At 36.7% G+C, this 17,039-nt stretch overlaps 2 protein-coding genes across 2 annotated transcripts in view; both read left to right on the top strand.

Moving 5' to 3' along the window:
* The first annotated feature begins 2,185 nt into the window (after positions 1 to 2,185).
* On the top strand, positions 2,186 to 9,205 carry LOC140342532 (embryonic protein UVS.2-like). Its single transcript, XM_072428740.1, has 13 exons — positions 2,186 to 2,266; positions 3,376 to 3,403; positions 3,744 to 3,794; positions 5,177 to 5,242; positions 5,567 to 5,701; positions 5,790 to 5,907; positions 6,255 to 6,444; positions 6,521 to 6,588; positions 6,680 to 6,807; positions 7,169 to 7,284; positions 7,895 to 8,120; positions 8,439 to 8,557; positions 8,987 to 9,205. The coding sequence occupies exons 1-13, from the start codon at positions 2,186 to 2,188 to the stop codon at positions 9,203 to 9,205; spliced, it is 1,545 nt and encodes a 514-aa protein (XP_072284841.1).
* A 4,661-nt stretch (positions 9,206 to 13,866) lies between these two features.
* Positions 13,867 to 17,039, top strand: part of LOC140342585 (coagulation factor XIII B chain-like) — a 38,326-nt gene continuing 35,153 nt past the window's right edge. The window contains exon 1 of the mRNA XM_072428824.1: positions 13,867 to 14,037. Coding sequence (XP_072284925.1) covers positions 13,953 to 14,037 — 85 coding nt within the window. The 5' untranslated portion in view covers positions 13,867 to 13,952. The remainder of the gene's footprint in view (positions 14,038 to 17,039) is intronic.

Genomic DNA, 17,039 nt, shown 5'->3' with positions numbered 1-17,039 from the left:
TGCCAGCCAATTTAAATCCAAGATTTTGTGTTGGGGTATTTAATTGGGGGGAGTGGCTGGTATGCAGGGGGAGTTTGGTAGTAGAAGGTAGTCATGACAATGGTGTTTATAAGGGATGGGCTAGAAGGTCCGAGCAACCCGCGTCATGTATTATCCAGCAGTATGTTATGTGTACAGAACTGATCTGTACAGTTGACATATAATGACATGTTTTTCATGAGGGCTATGGCTAACATTTCCAAGCTTCAAGGTACAAAAAAAACTATCATTGAGTGATACCTATTGAGCTACCTATTTATTATTTTTTTTTCTTCTGTGGGCTCACAACAAATGCCTGGTACTTGTAAAGTTCACGAATTGTAAACGTGTGACCAAAAACGCTGGCAGGATCATTACCATAAATAAGGCGCAATTGATAACTATCAGGCCTACATCTTGCATCATCTCACACATGAGCCAGTAATTACGAGTGAATTTAAATGCAGTTTCAGACCTGCGTTGGTATCGAGCAATCCCATGCGGCTCCTAGTGGTTCTTAAAGAACCAGAATCTATAAATTCGACAGCTGATGGAGGTGAGAGGTACTGGCATACACACTATGATATGAGAAAACAGCAACTGATTTAATGAAGCAAAACCCAGGAAAAGGGATATATTGATTTATTATTCTTGCATTGCAGCCCTGTATGTGAGTAGATGTATGTGCCCATAATAATTACGATTTCTGAATCTCTAATTTTACCTGATCAAAAAGATTTCTTAGAGCTATGGCTACTTAGTGACTTCCTAATACATTATCAAAAGAATGAGAGGGAGTCACAGGATCCCCATATCTGCAATTACTGGAATATATTTTATCACTGCAGTGGGTGGACACTGTGGCATAAACAGAAGTTGAAGGTACATGGTCCAAAAAAGCCAATAAATATCAAGTAAAGGCAAAGGGCCCCCCGAGGGCTGTGCAGTAAATATCAAATGGTCACATGTGGCCCAGTTACAGGATGGGTACCATCATCCAAAGTTTTCTAAAGTCTGCAGACACTTTGATTACTGAGGGTAGATAACAATCACTTAAAATCCATAGATAAGTGTTAACATTAGTAATTAAGTGTGTACAATTTCTAAATTGCTGAGAAAGAATCATCTTACACTTTTTTTTAGCTCTGTATGTGTTCATCATGTACATCTGTGTGATTCTTTTTTAACACATAAATACAGTCCTCTGGGTTATGGTTAAAATTAATGTATATAGCATTACATTACAGCCAGTATTAAATTAGAAAACTGCTTGAATATGAAATAAAATTATGATTAAACTAAACTTAAGTTATTCAAAATCGTTTTTTTTAATAAATTTGGTGTCTTCCTAATCTCTCTTTCTACAATTTATGGGAAATAATTATTTTGGGATTGTTGTAAAGTTTCAAATAGAAAAAGAAACAAGAAGTCATCAGTGGTATGTTATATCCATATCCCAACAGGGGAAATTAACTGAACTTTAACTAATTTAGGGAACCAGTACTTAGTCGTGAGGATGGTAGTACAGTAGTCATACGTTGTCATTGAATTGCGAGTATTTCTGGATATGTTGGGTCTAAGCAGGGTCTGAGGAGCTGATGGCATTGCCCATGTTGAAGAGTGGGACCGGTGGTGTTTCCCTATGGCAGCAGGGCTGTGTATAAATATATTTGCTAAAAATATGTGTTTGTTTCCATATTTGCTCCCCTGCTAAAGCTTACCATTTCCTATCCGGACTAAAGTGTGTATGGAGGACTTTCCAATATAATCAAAGCTTTCCATCCCTAATCATAACAAGATAAAGGTTTGCAGAACAAACATGTAAAAGGAGGTAAGTGAGGAATATTTGTCATTGCAATAGAAAGACAAGGAGATTGCTAGGAGCGTTAGGTATCACCAAAAAAAAAAATGAACAAGTTTAAATTATTTCTCCGCAGTCATTTCCTCTCAAGCCTCAAACCCACGCAACCTCTACTCTACAATTGACTCCCTCCTAAACCCCACACCTGCTCCCCCCATTAGGTCATGCTTAAAATTACCTTTCTTGCCTTATGATTGGTTGGATCTTCTAAGGTACCTGTATAAAAGGTGAGCCTGAGGATGGAGGCCACATCAATCTTCAGAGAGAAGATATTTCACATTACAGTTAAGAAGAATTCAGAAGAAGATGAATGACAAGGTCTTCCTACTGCTCGTGGGCTGTGTTATGGGTCTGGTGACCAGTCTACCTGTATCTCCATCACTGCAGGTGAGATGATGATAACCTGGCATCAACAGACCAGTAGACATATGCTGAAATTTAGGAAAGCCTTTGCCTATAACATCTGATCAGTTAGTGAAAATATTGGCTATTAGCTCCAGATACCTTTATTTTTTATTTTAGTTGTGAACAGAGTGGTGAGGGATTAGACTAAATATTTACTATCGTCCTGAACAATTCCATCAGGACACAAATTAAGCAAGTTCTGACATTTTTATTTTTAGTTTTTAGAACATGAAATTAGCTAATGTGGAAGCAAAATCAAAGTTTGTTTTTCCTTGCACATGATTGATTATTCATTACAAAGTGAAGTTTCACTTGCAAGTAGATAAATTAGCTTTGCTTAGTGAAAAGCCAAAACTCCTATAAAACAACTACGTGGTCTACACATAAAGTTTTTTTTTTATATTAAAGCAAGTCATGAAGTCAATCATGTTGCTTTGACCAAGTCTCACTGAAATTCAGTTATGTTGCATTAGGAGGGCCCTAATGTTCAGGATTTTATTTTGGAACAATCATATAGTTTAGTGTTGCAGGATGACAACACTTTCTCAGCGTGAGTTTGGCTACTTAGTGGACTTCATAAAGCATTTACAATTAGTGATATTTTAAAAAATTCTTTAAAGTAATTTGTAAGTCTGCCGAAATTAACCTAATAATGTAACTCAATCACTAATATACTCATAAGCTTTAACTTGATTTCTTTACTTCTATATGCTTATATAAGTAATTTTCAGGTATAAAAACCTGCCATAAAGTAGTTAGAACACCTTGTCACCTTGTCACATCACATGCTCTTCTTGTGGAGACTCTACCTTTACTCTACATGTAGACAGGAGGTTGGTGGAAAAGATCAGCAGCAATAAAAAAGGGGAAACAGCTTTTTCCAGACAACTGTCATCCAATTTGGATTGTATCTAATTTAATAGGATACCTAACACATAATCTTGCTGTGCAATCAACATTAGGCAGCAATGTAGTTTTAATATTAGGATCCAAGGTGTTTATCAGGAGAAGGGTATGGGTAATGGACTTTTTGTCTGCCTTCATTTTATTTAACTTTAAATAAAATAACAATACTAATATTTAACTTTCAGATTCATCTGCCTGGAATGAATGAAGTTGGTAAGTTTTTTAAAAGTTCTCATAAAGAAACAGTTTTGATCTCTATTATAAAATGTTGGCACTTGAACTCATGACCTAAAATAAAGAATCTGGACACTTCCAGCATTTAGTGCTAGGATTCCTGGTTCATTGTTCCCAATTGGAGATATTACACCCATTGTTTCAGCAGCCTTAGATACAAATGATTTGCCCCGTTTTGGTTTTAAACATTAACAAAACTGACTATTATTGGATCTTCCAGCACATAGAAAATTAGTTGTTATATGAAAAGATAATAAAGAACTCAACAGCTTTGATCTATAATTATTTCACTGCATTTACTATGTTTTTCGTTCCTCAGATAAAAATACTAAGTCTGTGATCAAAGAAATTCTGAAACATTCTCAACCAGGTAGGACAATTCTGTATCTTCTGACTTAACCTAATGGCATTGAAATTATTATACTCATTTATGTGAACTTGTACTGTACATAATAAGGCAAAAGCAAAATCACAGCTAATTCCTAGGAAAGCATATTAATCTCTTTTACTGCTAGGGCAAAAAATATATCCCCTTTCCCAATGGCAATATTTTAACTCCATACAATAACATGAAAGTGGTAATTCTTAAAAATATGTGTTAATATGATATGCTTTTAGAATTGCATTTACAATCTAGTTGGCTATAAGCAGTTGACTATGAGGACTTTTCTAAATTTACAATCAGATTAGTAAACTTTCAATGTAAAAAAAATCCCTTACTTTAATTTTTTCACTGAACCTAAATCCAAAATTCAAAGAAATCTGTAATGCACCTGGGCACACAAACCACAGCCAACTCCAGGAAACCTTTTATGAAGCTTTAGTGTGTAGTCATAAAACAAGGCAAGGTCATTCACAGAAGATCAGTCTGATAAGTGTGGTACAGATGGATAAGGCAAAGGCAGGTCAGGAACAATCCGAGGTCAGGGCAGGCAGCAGGCAAGAGTAGTCAGAAACAATCCAAGTCAGGGCAGGCAGAGTTCAGGCAGAATCAGATATCAGACCAGATCACTATTGGTAATGACACAACAGAGGGTAATATGAACCAACACACATATAATGCACACTGTACTCACAGAGGCTTATAGCGGGCAATGGTGTTCAGGACAGGTTCTCCTTAAAAGGCCAGAGTGCCCAATGACCTTGCGCCACCTGGCGCCATTTGATTGGAGGATAACTGAATCCCCTGCGGCTGATTGGCCACAGGGAAATTAAACTGACTATGTCCCGAGTGCCTCGCCCCCGGGGTGTACAGGAGGCATGCGTGGTAGCGCACGCACCTTTCCACAGCACCCCTGGGACGTGCCCTACTTTGCATGTCCGCAGGAGTGCTGAGAATGCGAATCACTGGATAGGTGAATCACTGTTCATGTTCATAGGGATGCTGGGGATCCCTCCGCCGGCAGGGACAGACACGCTGCGAGCAGGGAAGCAGCCTCGGCCTTGCTGCCCACTGCAGCGGGGTCTCCCCAAGCAAAAGGACGCTGCGGGCTCGCTGGACAGGTGCCTTACAAAATCTCTTTTGATTTTCTTTATACATTTTACTTGATTATATCCAAAAAAAAGCACAGGAAAAATTTGATTTACATTATTAAATCCAATGTGAACAATTTGTACATTACAATAACAGTTGGGGGAACCATAAAGAGAAAAAATAGCCTCCAAAGCATATTGATTATTGGGTTCCAATTACTTGCAATATGTACATTTTGACTAGAGTGGTTAATAAATAATTTGTATGTGTCCATGTAGCTACAAAGAGTGAAAGCTCAGAAGTACCTGAAGGGACCTTCAGCAAGATTATGGCAGTCAATAAAGGTAATAATTTGAAATCACAAAAAAAAAAAAAAAAAAATTATAGGGGTTCCTTATTCATTTTGCAAAGGTTAAGGCATTAATAATGAAATCAACTGTGAATGGTAGAGCACTATACATTATGCTTTGATAGATTAGTTAATAGCATGGGAGGATAAAAGTTCTGGTCTTAGGTTTAAAACTTCTAGTTCTTGTTTAGCTGTTCTGCAGGGAAGATCACACAATATTGGATAGCTCCAAAATTGTAAAGTATTTCCCTGGAGTTCAGTTATAGGATGTAATATGTTTTTTAGTTTATATAGTGTAACAATTTTTCTGTATATATAGATAGTGAAACTCCCATGCATGGAGGCGACATGTTGGTAAGGACTGGACGCAGCGCCATAAACTGTACATCTTGTCTTTGGCCTAAAAAAGAAGACGGTACAGTTGCTGTCCCCTACATCATATCTAGCAGCTACAGTAAGTTACCACTAATGCTCTTACTATTAATTATTCCATGCTAATTATTTTCCCAATAAAAACCCCAATCATCTTTGTCTGATTTCAGGTTCCAGTGCTGTTAATACAATCAAAAATGCCATGGATGAATTTGCAACATTAACTTGTGTGAGGTTTGTGCCTCGTAAAGAAGAAAAGGATTATCTGAACATCGCTGCTGGAGACAGGTAGGATCTAGGTTCATATTTTTCATTTGGAAATCCCATGGTAAATAAAAACTGAACTGAGCTATCAAACATACTTTTGATGTTCTATTATCTCCAAAATCACTGCTGTGACTCTGGGGACTTCCTCTTTGAACCCATTGAATCTGAGATCTTAGCCTCCTAATATTTCAATAGATATACTAATATCCAGAAACAGTTTTTCACAAACATTTCTTTATTTAAGTCTTACTAAAAGTGGACCATGTATAACAATTCATCTGTCATCATAAGATGCAACACTATAAGGCTTATCATACTCAGATATTTTTATATTTTCTTATATTTTTTTTTCTGTTTACTATTTTTAGTTGTTCATCATTTGTTGGAAAAATTGGCGGAAGTCAGACAGTTTCACTTGGTGCTGGCTGCGTCTACAGAGGGATTGTAGAACATGAACTAGACCATGCCCTGGGCTTCTACCATGAACATACGAGGAGTGACCGTGACAGTTATGTTGACATCTTTTTCCAGTTTATCTCCAAAGGTACTAGAAACATTATTACAGCAGAAAAAAATAAACAATAACAAAACACATACAATACTAAGTTTTCTTGTTTCAGAATACTGGGGTAACTTTGTTAAAGTGAACACTAATAACCAGGGCCTTGAGTATGACTATGGTTCAGTGATGCATTATGATGGGTAAGTCATTACCTTAGCTGGTAGAATGTTTTTACATGGTAACATAACGTTAATAATAATATATTGATTTTTTCTATTTGTCATTTGCCAGCTATGCATTCTCCAACACATCAAAGCAACCCACTATTGTCCCCAAGCCTGACCCCACTGTGCCCATTGGGCAGAGGAATGGACTGAGTATTTTGGATGTCTCTAAAATCAACAAACTTTATCAATGTAGTAAGTTTACGTGGATTCCAATTTTATTAGTTTTACACAATAAAAAATGTTTCAGTTTATAAAGGGAGATGCAAATCCACACCAACCCAGATTGCAACTGAAAATCTAGACAAGGTTAGGACAATAAAATCCTACGTGGTTCCAATGTGACCACCTTAAAATTTTAATTTGCTATTCAAAAAGAAGAATGCCTTTCATGAACATCAAGCACTTTCAGGTATTTTGATTTTGTAAAAGGAAACGGTATGTATTACCAAATAGGTATAAAAACTTGTAGTATATCATTAATACAATTATATGTATACCAGAAGTATTTTTCTCCAAAACAAATTCCAATGTATATGTTTTTCTCAATTCTCAGATGTCTGTGCTAGTTTGCTTAATAATCAGAATGGAGTTTTTACTTCTGCCAACTACCCATCTCCGTATCCTAATAATGCCAGCTGTGTTTGGTTGATCAGAACTCCTTCTGGGCAGGTAAGAAAAAAATATTTGCCAGTATATTAAATGTGACCTTAAATGTGGTGTAAGCCCATGAAAGTGAGCCACCATCTGAATTTTGTCATGCACATAATTTTAAATTTACATAAAAAAATTAGACTTCCCCTTCTTCATTTTATGATATTCTATTTGTTGAATCATCAAATCTATTGGTTGGCTTTAGGTTTTTTGTCTGGGAGCTTATTTTGGTAATTCACTTTTGCCCCACATGCAGGCCTAATCAAAAGGGAATTGTAAGAATGAGGATTTTAACAAGGGGCCTTTAATTTTTTTGCAATTATGGTATTTAGGTATTGAAAGATCCTCAGTCACAGGAGGCAGGGTAAAATCAAATACTTGTTAGATATTGATATTATTAGGAACTTCTGTTAAAGGTTTCTGCTGATAAATTTGTTTTGGTTCAGGTTATTTGTCTCCTGGAACAAATGCTTTGGTAAATAGAAGCACAAGTAAAACAAATGTAATGTGAAGTAGAGTTGGAAATCAAAAGGGCTGTTCATGGAAATCAATGGCACCTATAACAAAGTTTGGGGTTATGAATATGTAAGGATCTATTGTAGATAATACATTTTGTGTTACCTTTTAGGCTTCACTAACTTTCAATGGCTTTGATGTCCAATCCACTCCTGACTGCACCTCTGACTACGTAAGGATTTATGATGGTCCAACCAAGGACTCTCCCGTGTTGCTGGATAAACAGTGTGGCAGTAAAAGCATCCCTCAGCTCATCGCTTCCACCAGCCAGATGTTGGTTGAGTTTGTCAGTGATGGCGATGTTGCTGGTGTTGGCTTCAAGGCTACATATAGCTCAGGTACGATTTAATATTTTTAAGAAAATGCTTGGAGAAAGACTTTAAAAAACATCACAGATGCAATGCCATGCATAGAAGATTGACACAACAGTTTCATGTTCTCTCACTCATAGCAGAGCATTTGTTTTTCTTTTGCACAGAAGCAGAGACTAAGACATATATATATATATATATATATATATATATATATATATATATATATATATATATATATACACACACATATATATATATATGATACAGATATATATCATAAAAAATAAATTATATACTTTTGCATATTTGGTTACAGTAGTGACTTTGTCTATATTTTTAAAGTTAAGTGTGGAGGAACCTTCTTCAATTTCCAACAAAACTTTACATCTCCGGGCTACCCAGGAAACTATGGTCCAAACATGGATTGTACCTTCACTATCACAGCTCCCGTTGGTTATAGGGTAAGCAAGATTGCCTAAAATGCTTTTTAACTAATCTTTCTTTTTTACTGTAGTCCATAATGATCTTTGAGAGAATATTCCATAGCCTATGCCTAATATAAGATTGCATTTCACCAACACTTTCTGGATCATTTTGCCACGTTGATTGGAACCTAATGACTAAGTGATTATGGGTAAAATTGACTAATGGTAATTATATTTGTAAGCTATTTATAAAGCTTTACATCTATTCCTGCACCTATCAGTGAATAAACATTAAAAAGGAAGAGAGGGCCCAGATTTGTTACTTTCTTCTGTTTAAGACAGATAAATGAAGAAAGAATTTGCATTTTATCAATGCTTTGCATGCAATGGTATAAAAAACGACATGTTTGCTGGTTATATGAACAAACCACCGTCATGTTAATCATAATGATATTCCTTTTTCAGATTGCTCTGACCATAAGTGATTTCCATATAGAGGATGCCGATTTCTGTATGTACGACTCTCTGAAAATCTATGTAGATGGAAGACAGAAGGGTCCGCTCTGTGGGGATATCAGCATCCCTGAGATAACCTCCATTGGAAATTCCATGGTTCTTGTATTTCACAGCGACTCTTATGTAGAGAAGAAGGGCTTCCAGGCCTATTACACCTTCTGTAAGTAGCACAGATCCAGCTGATTATTATTCATATAAGCAATGTCATTAAAAAATAATGAAAGGTCCATTTTTAAAATCAAAGTTAGCATAAATGTTCATGACTTAAGGGTGTATTATACACAGAGCTGAATGATCATCAAATGCAGAAGCAATCAACAGGTTCAGAACCAGTGATAGGATTTGTTTTCAGCATGCACTGAATACACCATGTATTATAAATGTGTATATGTAAAATAGGGGATTTATATTGAATATTGAAAAAATAATCTTCAAACAGAATATAGCACATAAAAATACAGACTATCAAGCTTCTAATGATAACAGAAAAATATAGAATTTTTTTTCTATTTAATATTCTTAGCAGAAAATTATACAAGAAAATGCATGGTCAAGGTTATTATTAAAGTATAAAATCTACAATAACTCGTTATTTTAACATGGTTGTAACATTCACTGACATTAATTTATTCTTCATTACAGTTTGATTGAAGAACGACAGATGCCACAGAAAGAAGATATTATGTGTAGACTGAAATTGTGAACTTGATGGATATTGGATTTTCACACCTTTCTACAAACATATATAATGAGTATATGTACATCAGCTAATCAGCTTCATTTTATATTTTAAAACATTAACTAATTGAAATTTGGTTTTAGTTTTACCTAAGTATTGACACTTCTTTGATTTTTTATGTAGTATGAGTGATTCTGCCAAAATCCAATGAGCATAATTAATTAGCAATATAATTTTTTTTTGTTGCATGTTGCTATTTATTACTTTGTTGTTGAGTATTTCTTTCCACTGCATATACTATTCTAGTTTGGGGGTTCTTTTTTATTACTTAAAATAAAAGATATTAAAGAAATAATGTATTTTTTGTAATTATTTTTTTTTCTGACTTTCTAGCTACGTTATCACCTAATGTGAACTTTGCAGTAAAATGTAAGGTTTACCTATAAGACATGGATGTCCTCAACCTGTAAAAATCAATGGCTGACTTTACTTCAGAAAACTTATATATTTTAGCTATGCAAAGGATTATGGTAAACTTTTTCTGTCAAATTTTGGAGAAAGCAGAATATTAATGATAAGATATATACTGTTCTAATACTTGAGGGTTAGGTAAGAAGGTCTTCTCGTCCAAAGAGGAAACTGACCTCTTTTCCTGGATAGTCCACTGCATCCAACCAATATACATCCTACAATCTTCTCTAAAATAGTATTTTTCACAACTTGCGCCTTTCCATCTTTCATCTCCTGAACACCACTCCATAAATATTTAAGGTCTTTCTAAAATTAAGAGAACTATGCCTTTACCAATTGACTTCTAAATGATGAAAGTATGGGGCAGATTTAGGTCAGGTTTGCAGCATCTATGGTTTTACAACAATTGTCTGGTATTTGAGGATTGGAAAATGCCAAGGGAAGAAGAAACCAGGTGTTTGTCATAACATGTATTTCTGCCACAGAATATCTGGAGGTTAGGGCGGAAAGGGAAGAGGGGGAAGGGGGATGGGTGATTGGGATAGGGGTACTTCCTATTGTCCCATATAAGTTCAAGAAGTGTGCAGTTGAGCCTCCCTCTTTAGTATTAATAATTTCAAAAAAGCGCCGAGAGGAAGCAAAAAAAGAGGTTCAAGGCACAAAAGTGTTGAGTCAAACTATGAATGTATTGATATAATACAATCAATTAGAAATATTAATAGATGGAAAAAGTAATAATAATATGACCATGATTTCCGTATAAGTCCCCGACGCGTTTCGCCCGAATTGGGCTTCCTCAAGGGTATATGTTATGTACCCCTGAGGACTTATATGGAAAACATGGTCATGTTAATATTACTTTTTCCATCTATTAATGTTTCTAATTGTTTGTATTAGTAGTACCCCGTCTAGTAAACTTCCCTACTTCAGTGACTTACAACAGAACTAGGCAAGACAAACACATAGTTTCATATGCTTTATTTTTGTTGATTATTTACATGTATAATTTTAATGGGATAATGCCAGTGAAATGGGTAACCTACAACCTGCAATTCTGATTTTCACAACCAGCAGGATATTTTCGCAAAGCCAAGTTTATAGATACATGTTCCAGTAACTATGTATTAAGAGTAGGTTCAGATCTGCCGGTGAATTGAGCAGTCCAGTGTGTTTCCGAGCAGCTAGAACCTTGCCACTTTAGTCACTCACAACGCACATTTGACAACCCCCAAAATTTCTTTATGGGAAACTACTTGCCTAAGGCAGTGGTTCACTGCAATGGGGAATCCGTAATCATACTGCAACCTCAATGCCTGTCTGAACATAGCCTAAGACACTGCAGCTCTATACCCTTCTTGTTGGATGATCTCAGTGTGTTAGATATTTCACTTGTGACCTGTACCTTGTTCCTGATTCAACCTGTGTCTCACTGGCTCACATGATCACACACTTCTTATCTTACCCTTCGTCACTGCACTGGACCTGCTTAAATCACCATTTTCTGACCTCTGCTTGCCTTTCTGACCTTGCTCATGCCGCATGCTCCCATACTATACCGTGTTTTATCATTTTATTCATACTTTGTTTTTTGCACATACTGCTTGCAGACAGTTCTTTAGCATTGCTCCTATCTCCAGTTTTTTCCCTTTTGACATGGGAAAGTATAAAGAAACCCACATGGTGGCACATAGTTATAGCACCACTTCCTCCTCCAGACAGATAAGTTTTTTGTCCCAATTTTTTTTACAGGTTGTAGGGGCCTCCTAAATGCTGGTCTGTTTTGAAAAAAAAGCATTACATTGACATCATAACAACATATTATACAGCCTGGACAAGCCATACAAATGCCCTGAGCTAGGTACACGTTTATTCATTTTACAAGGTGCTGTACTTTCTAAGCTTTATAAATCAGGTCACTGACTGATTTTACTCTGTAAATCATTGTTCTCTTTTCTGGAAATATTTCACAATCTTGGAAAAAGGGCAATGTGCCAAAAGGCAAACTTTTTTTAGTTTTAGACAGAATGGTGAGGATGTAAAACCTCTCACGTCTCTATTCCTTTCCTAGTCCCCACTGGGGAGATTCAGCCTTAATGTTTCTGAATTGAAGGAGAATTCTAAATTTTGAGTTTTCACCAGAACATGAATAGAAGGAAACCCTTTGAATAGGGCACTAGTTACATTGGAGAGATTTCTCTTTAATTCTTGTTTGAAGGACAGAGAGTCAAGACAAATCTAATCCTTGGCAAAAACCATTAAGCGTATGTTAAGCCAAAACTTTTTTAATTGAGGAGTAGGGAAAGGCTAAAATTGCCAATCAGGTCAGTATTCTGCGGCTGAGATTTCCTTTCACTTCCACCTGGATACATAACAACAAACAGCTTTCATTATAACTCCTATATTTTGGATTCCCTCTCAATTTGAGATCTATGTAACAAACAGGGAATCTGACATCCCTCAAAAATTCCCTAGTGGGAAATAATTGCTGCCATTGAAACGCATTAACCTGGAAGATTCCCACCAGGGAATGTTTGAAGAAATGTCTGATTTACTGTTTTATTAATAGAGCCACTGAGTCTCAATATATAGCAAGACAAATAGAGAGCTCAATTTCCCTAGTGGGGGCAAAAAACAACAAAGAAAAGTTAGCTTACCCTACTTTATCCAAAACATAAATGGACAAAAAGTTTGCCTTTCACTAGACTTTAGGGCATTTGTAGCATCCATTTGGGGATTCCATCAGTAACACACTTTCTTTCCAGGGTGACAACATTCACAGTACTGTATGTATGCAGGAGCAACATTGTCATTCTGGAACAAGAACTTTACAGAGCAGGTCATGCCTAAGTGACATGGATACTTGCTGTCCAGTTGTAGGGTTCACTCAGCATTCAGAAGAGGCATTACCAATGAGAAAGGGCATTTTGGGATTATAGCAATAGACATGGATAGCAGATTTGGGTTTTTAATCCACCCAAGTTTTTGATCTACCCTGAAAATCCATATTTCCACTGAGAGATTGAAAGTTTGAATGGTGGTTACTTTGTCTTGCTGTGCTAGGATCCCAGGTTTGTTCTCCCTGTGTTTACTTAGATTTCCTCGGGGGACTTTTGTTTTATCCCGTGACTTAAGAAAACATGCTGGGTGTAAATAAGCTTACCCTATATGACTATAAGGTGTATTTTTTAAACAGGGATTCTGACATTCATCAAACATTATTTGATGAAGAATCAATCACTGCCATTTAAAACACATGGAGTCCCCCACCAGAGAATGTTTAATGAATGTTAGATTCACTGCTATATAAGTACACTGCTATGTTGGGGACAATAGATTGTAAGCTCCAATTAAATGATTTTAAAAAAGTGCTGTGAAATATATTAGTGCTATATTAATGTGTAAAAAAAAATAAAAGTCATTTACCTGAATTTAAAAGTAATAAGCATAAGCTGCGGTAAGTATCACCTTCATTGAAATTCATTCAAGGAAGTTAGTGTTTCCCGTAATCCTGAGGCTACGTTTATTTAATGCAATTCTTGATTTGTCCTAGCTTATGACAAAAATAAACAAGACCGAACACAAAGTACAGTCTTTTTGTTTGTATTACAAAGGATAAGCAGCAAACGGTAATTCCCACCCCTTTTATAATTTAACAGAGGTTGTGATATGATTGCAGTCAAGATATAGTAATTCAGACAGTAAAAGCAGGCAAGTGAGTGGCCTGACATATTTTGGTTCCTTCTTGAACAACAGAGGATTTACAAAATGATTTTACAGGAATTGTTTGTTTTATTGATCGGTGTGTTATGCTATACCGCAAAATCAGAGTCTGTACCTACAATGGCTGAAGGTAAGAAACATAGAAATGTATGATTGTTGCCAGTATAATGCGTAATTATTAAAAGAGAGATTTAAAAAATTGTTTCAGGTTTACAGTTGGCTTATATACAATAAATGTTCAAAAGTTTGTGGACCCCTGAACAATTTGAGTTAAATGATTTAGTGCTTTGGGTTTTCGATGTTTCCAGGTAAAGATACTGCTATTGCTATACCATACAAAGAACTTGATTGCCAAGTTAAACTTACAGTTTTAGCACAAAATTGTATTTAAGTTCTTTAAAAAGCAGCCACAGCTTGAGTAAAAAATATGTCCTCAACTAGCATGCTACAAAGAAGGAGCATAATCTCTGTTTTTTTTTAAAGCTCTCCTGGACTAGAGAAGAGAAACTATCATGTGGGAACCTGGGTGATCCAACAAACCTGAAATGGATCTGGTTGATAATTAAAAACATTTTTCAATTATTAGCCCGCCCAGGTCCTCCCATGATAGTCTATCTTCTCCAGTCTTGGAAAGAATCAGGCACAATGTGTGAAAGCATTGGCCTTTCTGCAAAGGTTTTACACCAGCCTACTAAATCAGACATAGAGATATATCTAAATTTGACCTTTGCTAGTTGCAGAGCTATAAACTGGGGTCATCTGGTTAAACTTACAGCCTGCATGGGACTACCATGGCCACACAATAGAGGAAGCATGCTAATTAGTCCCCCATAGCTAAGGGAGACCCAGAGCTGTACTTTCCTAGTTCTTGTCTAGAGCTTGAAATTTTAGTTTAATACAGATATATTTATATATATATATATATATATATATAAAGAAAGATTTCAGTTCTGCAGGGGCGGACATAGGGAGGCCCAAAGTATGCCCCATTGAAAGGGCCCCATACTCTTCTCAGCCACAAGGGGTGCCCAGGTCAGTTCTGCACGGGGTCCAACTGTTGGCTGCAGTCCTGTATTGCCCAATGAGTAACTTTTCCAATGCAAGCAGTGTAAGTACCTGAATTTTCATTCTAACGTAAAGCTGAGCTTTAAATGGAAGAGAAGAAACAAAGGGTACCAGTCAGCTGTGCTGAAGTGCATTTATGTTAACAATGAATTCAGTCACAGACTAAGGTAAGATCATTAGGTATTACTTAAAAATCTGGCCTTTTGTCTACCAATCAGGAAGTGATTTATTATATTTTGGAATGTAATAAAGATAACATAAGAGACCTTTGTCTAGACAGTATAAACCGTAAGGTCTGCCAGATCAATATTTGCTTACAAGATTATCAAAAAGAGGAACAACAGTTTGCTGTTTTGAAAACACTATGGTGACGTGCTTGCTACTTATTTGGCAGGTGTCCAAAGGGAGTGTCATTAAAATACAGAAAAGGGTAGAAACTGGATAGAATATGTAATAGGATATAAATAAATCCATATCAATAAATCATCTATAACTATCTTTGAGGGTTTGCGTTCCTATTTTGTAAGCTAGTTGGACCTGAACCCCTAATGAAAAATAACAGCTAGGAGTTAAGGTATAGGGACATACAAAGTATTCTCTGCCAACAAAAATTCTTTATTTGTCCCCTAGCAATTTTTTATTTTCTATGTACATTTTACGACCAATACACAGTTTGGGCTATACTTCCGAGTCATTTTTGGCATCTGTGGGATGCCAAGTAAAGGGAGACTGGGACGATGATTTTACTGTTTGCATGTGAAGGAGTTACAGCATATTATCAGTGGTTGTCCGAAGGATAAAAGGACAATCAGGGACATGTAAGAGATGGTGGTGGCAGAGTATGGAGTGACTATAAAGAACTTACATTGCAAAGTGCTAGAGAATGCTTCTCTTGTAACATAAGTGGCATAATGTATGGCGTGCATGCTTACATATTATGGCAATAGTGCCCCTTACTCAAGGGAATGGTTCTCTAGTAGAATGTACCTAACACTGTAGCAGCCTCTCTAGCAATCTGTATGGCATAGTCACCAACACTTTGCATAATATACAAACTTTCAGTCTTCCTAGCAGTCATTATACCAGAATCTTTGTCAGTATCTGTAGCAGTGTGTGGCCCTAGATCTCATGGTCCTCATGCGGTCTCCTATATGGTGCATTCTCCGTTCATGGTGGTCTCCTTCTAAAGAGCTGTTTATAGTTTTCTGGCTAAAACAAGAACAGTAACTGATAATCTGCAAACCAAAGGTCATGTAATATGGAAACTTTATTCAATATGGCAGTGGTATAATAATGTTTTTGTTATAGGATTCACATGCAAGATTTATGGATACAAAATATTTGTAATAATTGTTTTGGCCATAATTTCAAGATAACTAGTTTCAAAGATAGGCGCTGGCCTGCAGAAATGGGACTTTTGCAGGGTCCTACAATAGAGCAACTCTGATGAGGTTACACCCCCTGACAGGGGATCCGGGATTACCTAGGGTGCAGATTCCAAGTGACTCCCAGTCTTCACCCCTTTGCTGTGGGAAACACACCAGGTACCGGCCCCCAGCCGACCTCCAATGTAGGGACAGTACAGACCAGGTACTCAGATGACAGCAGGAGGTATGGTCCAGGCAAATTGATGGTCTTGGCAGGCAGCAGACAAGCATAATCCAGGTGCAAACACAGGTCAGGGTAAGCGGCAGAAAAGCGCAAACCAGGAACAAGCACAGGTCAGGGCAGGTGGTGGACAAGCTTAATCCAAGAACAAGCACAGGTCAGGGCAGGTGGTAGACAAGCTTAATCCAAGAACAAGCACAGGTCAGGGCAGGTGGTAGACAAGGTTAACGTGGTACAAGGGTCAGGAATCCAAAAGGGCACAAATAATCCAGGATCCAGCAACCAGAGCCTGGAATCAGGGAGGTATAAATAAGGGTAGCAGCCAATAGCAAGACAAGGCTGGAACCAGGAACTTCTCTTTTCATTGGATCTTGCACATTTCCTGAAATCCCTTTAGGCTTTGAACAACCTCAAAGTAAGTGCAGGGGATGCTAAAAAGGTACAACTCTGCACATCTAA

The sequence above is a fragment of the Pyxicephalus adspersus genome, chromosome 12, assembly GCF_032062135.1.
Source record: "Pyxicephalus adspersus chromosome 12, UCB_Pads_2.0, whole genome shotgun sequence".
In the NCBI taxonomy this organism is placed as follows: domain Eukaryota; kingdom Metazoa; phylum Chordata; class Amphibia; order Anura; family Pyxicephalidae; genus Pyxicephalus; species Pyxicephalus adspersus.
Note: the sequence above shows the minus strand (reverse complement) of the source record. Positions and strands in the feature narration are given on the sequence as shown.

What these genes read in the sequence shown, in the direction of transcription:
- LOC140342532 (XM_072428740.1), top strand. Translation starts at nt 2,186, where the DNA reads ATGAATGACAAGGTCTTCCTACTGCTCGTGGGCTGTGTTATGGGTCTG. An exon ending in GATTATGGCAGTCAATAAAG is followed by an intron (nt 5,243 to 5,566) that starts GTAATAATTTGA and finishes CTGTATATATAG; the next exon opens with ATAGTGAAACTCCCATGCAT. An exon ending in CATCATATCTAGCAGCTACA is followed by an intron (nt 5,702 to 5,789) that starts GTAAGTTACCAC and finishes GTCTGATTTCAG; the next exon opens with GTTCCAGTGCTGTTAATACA.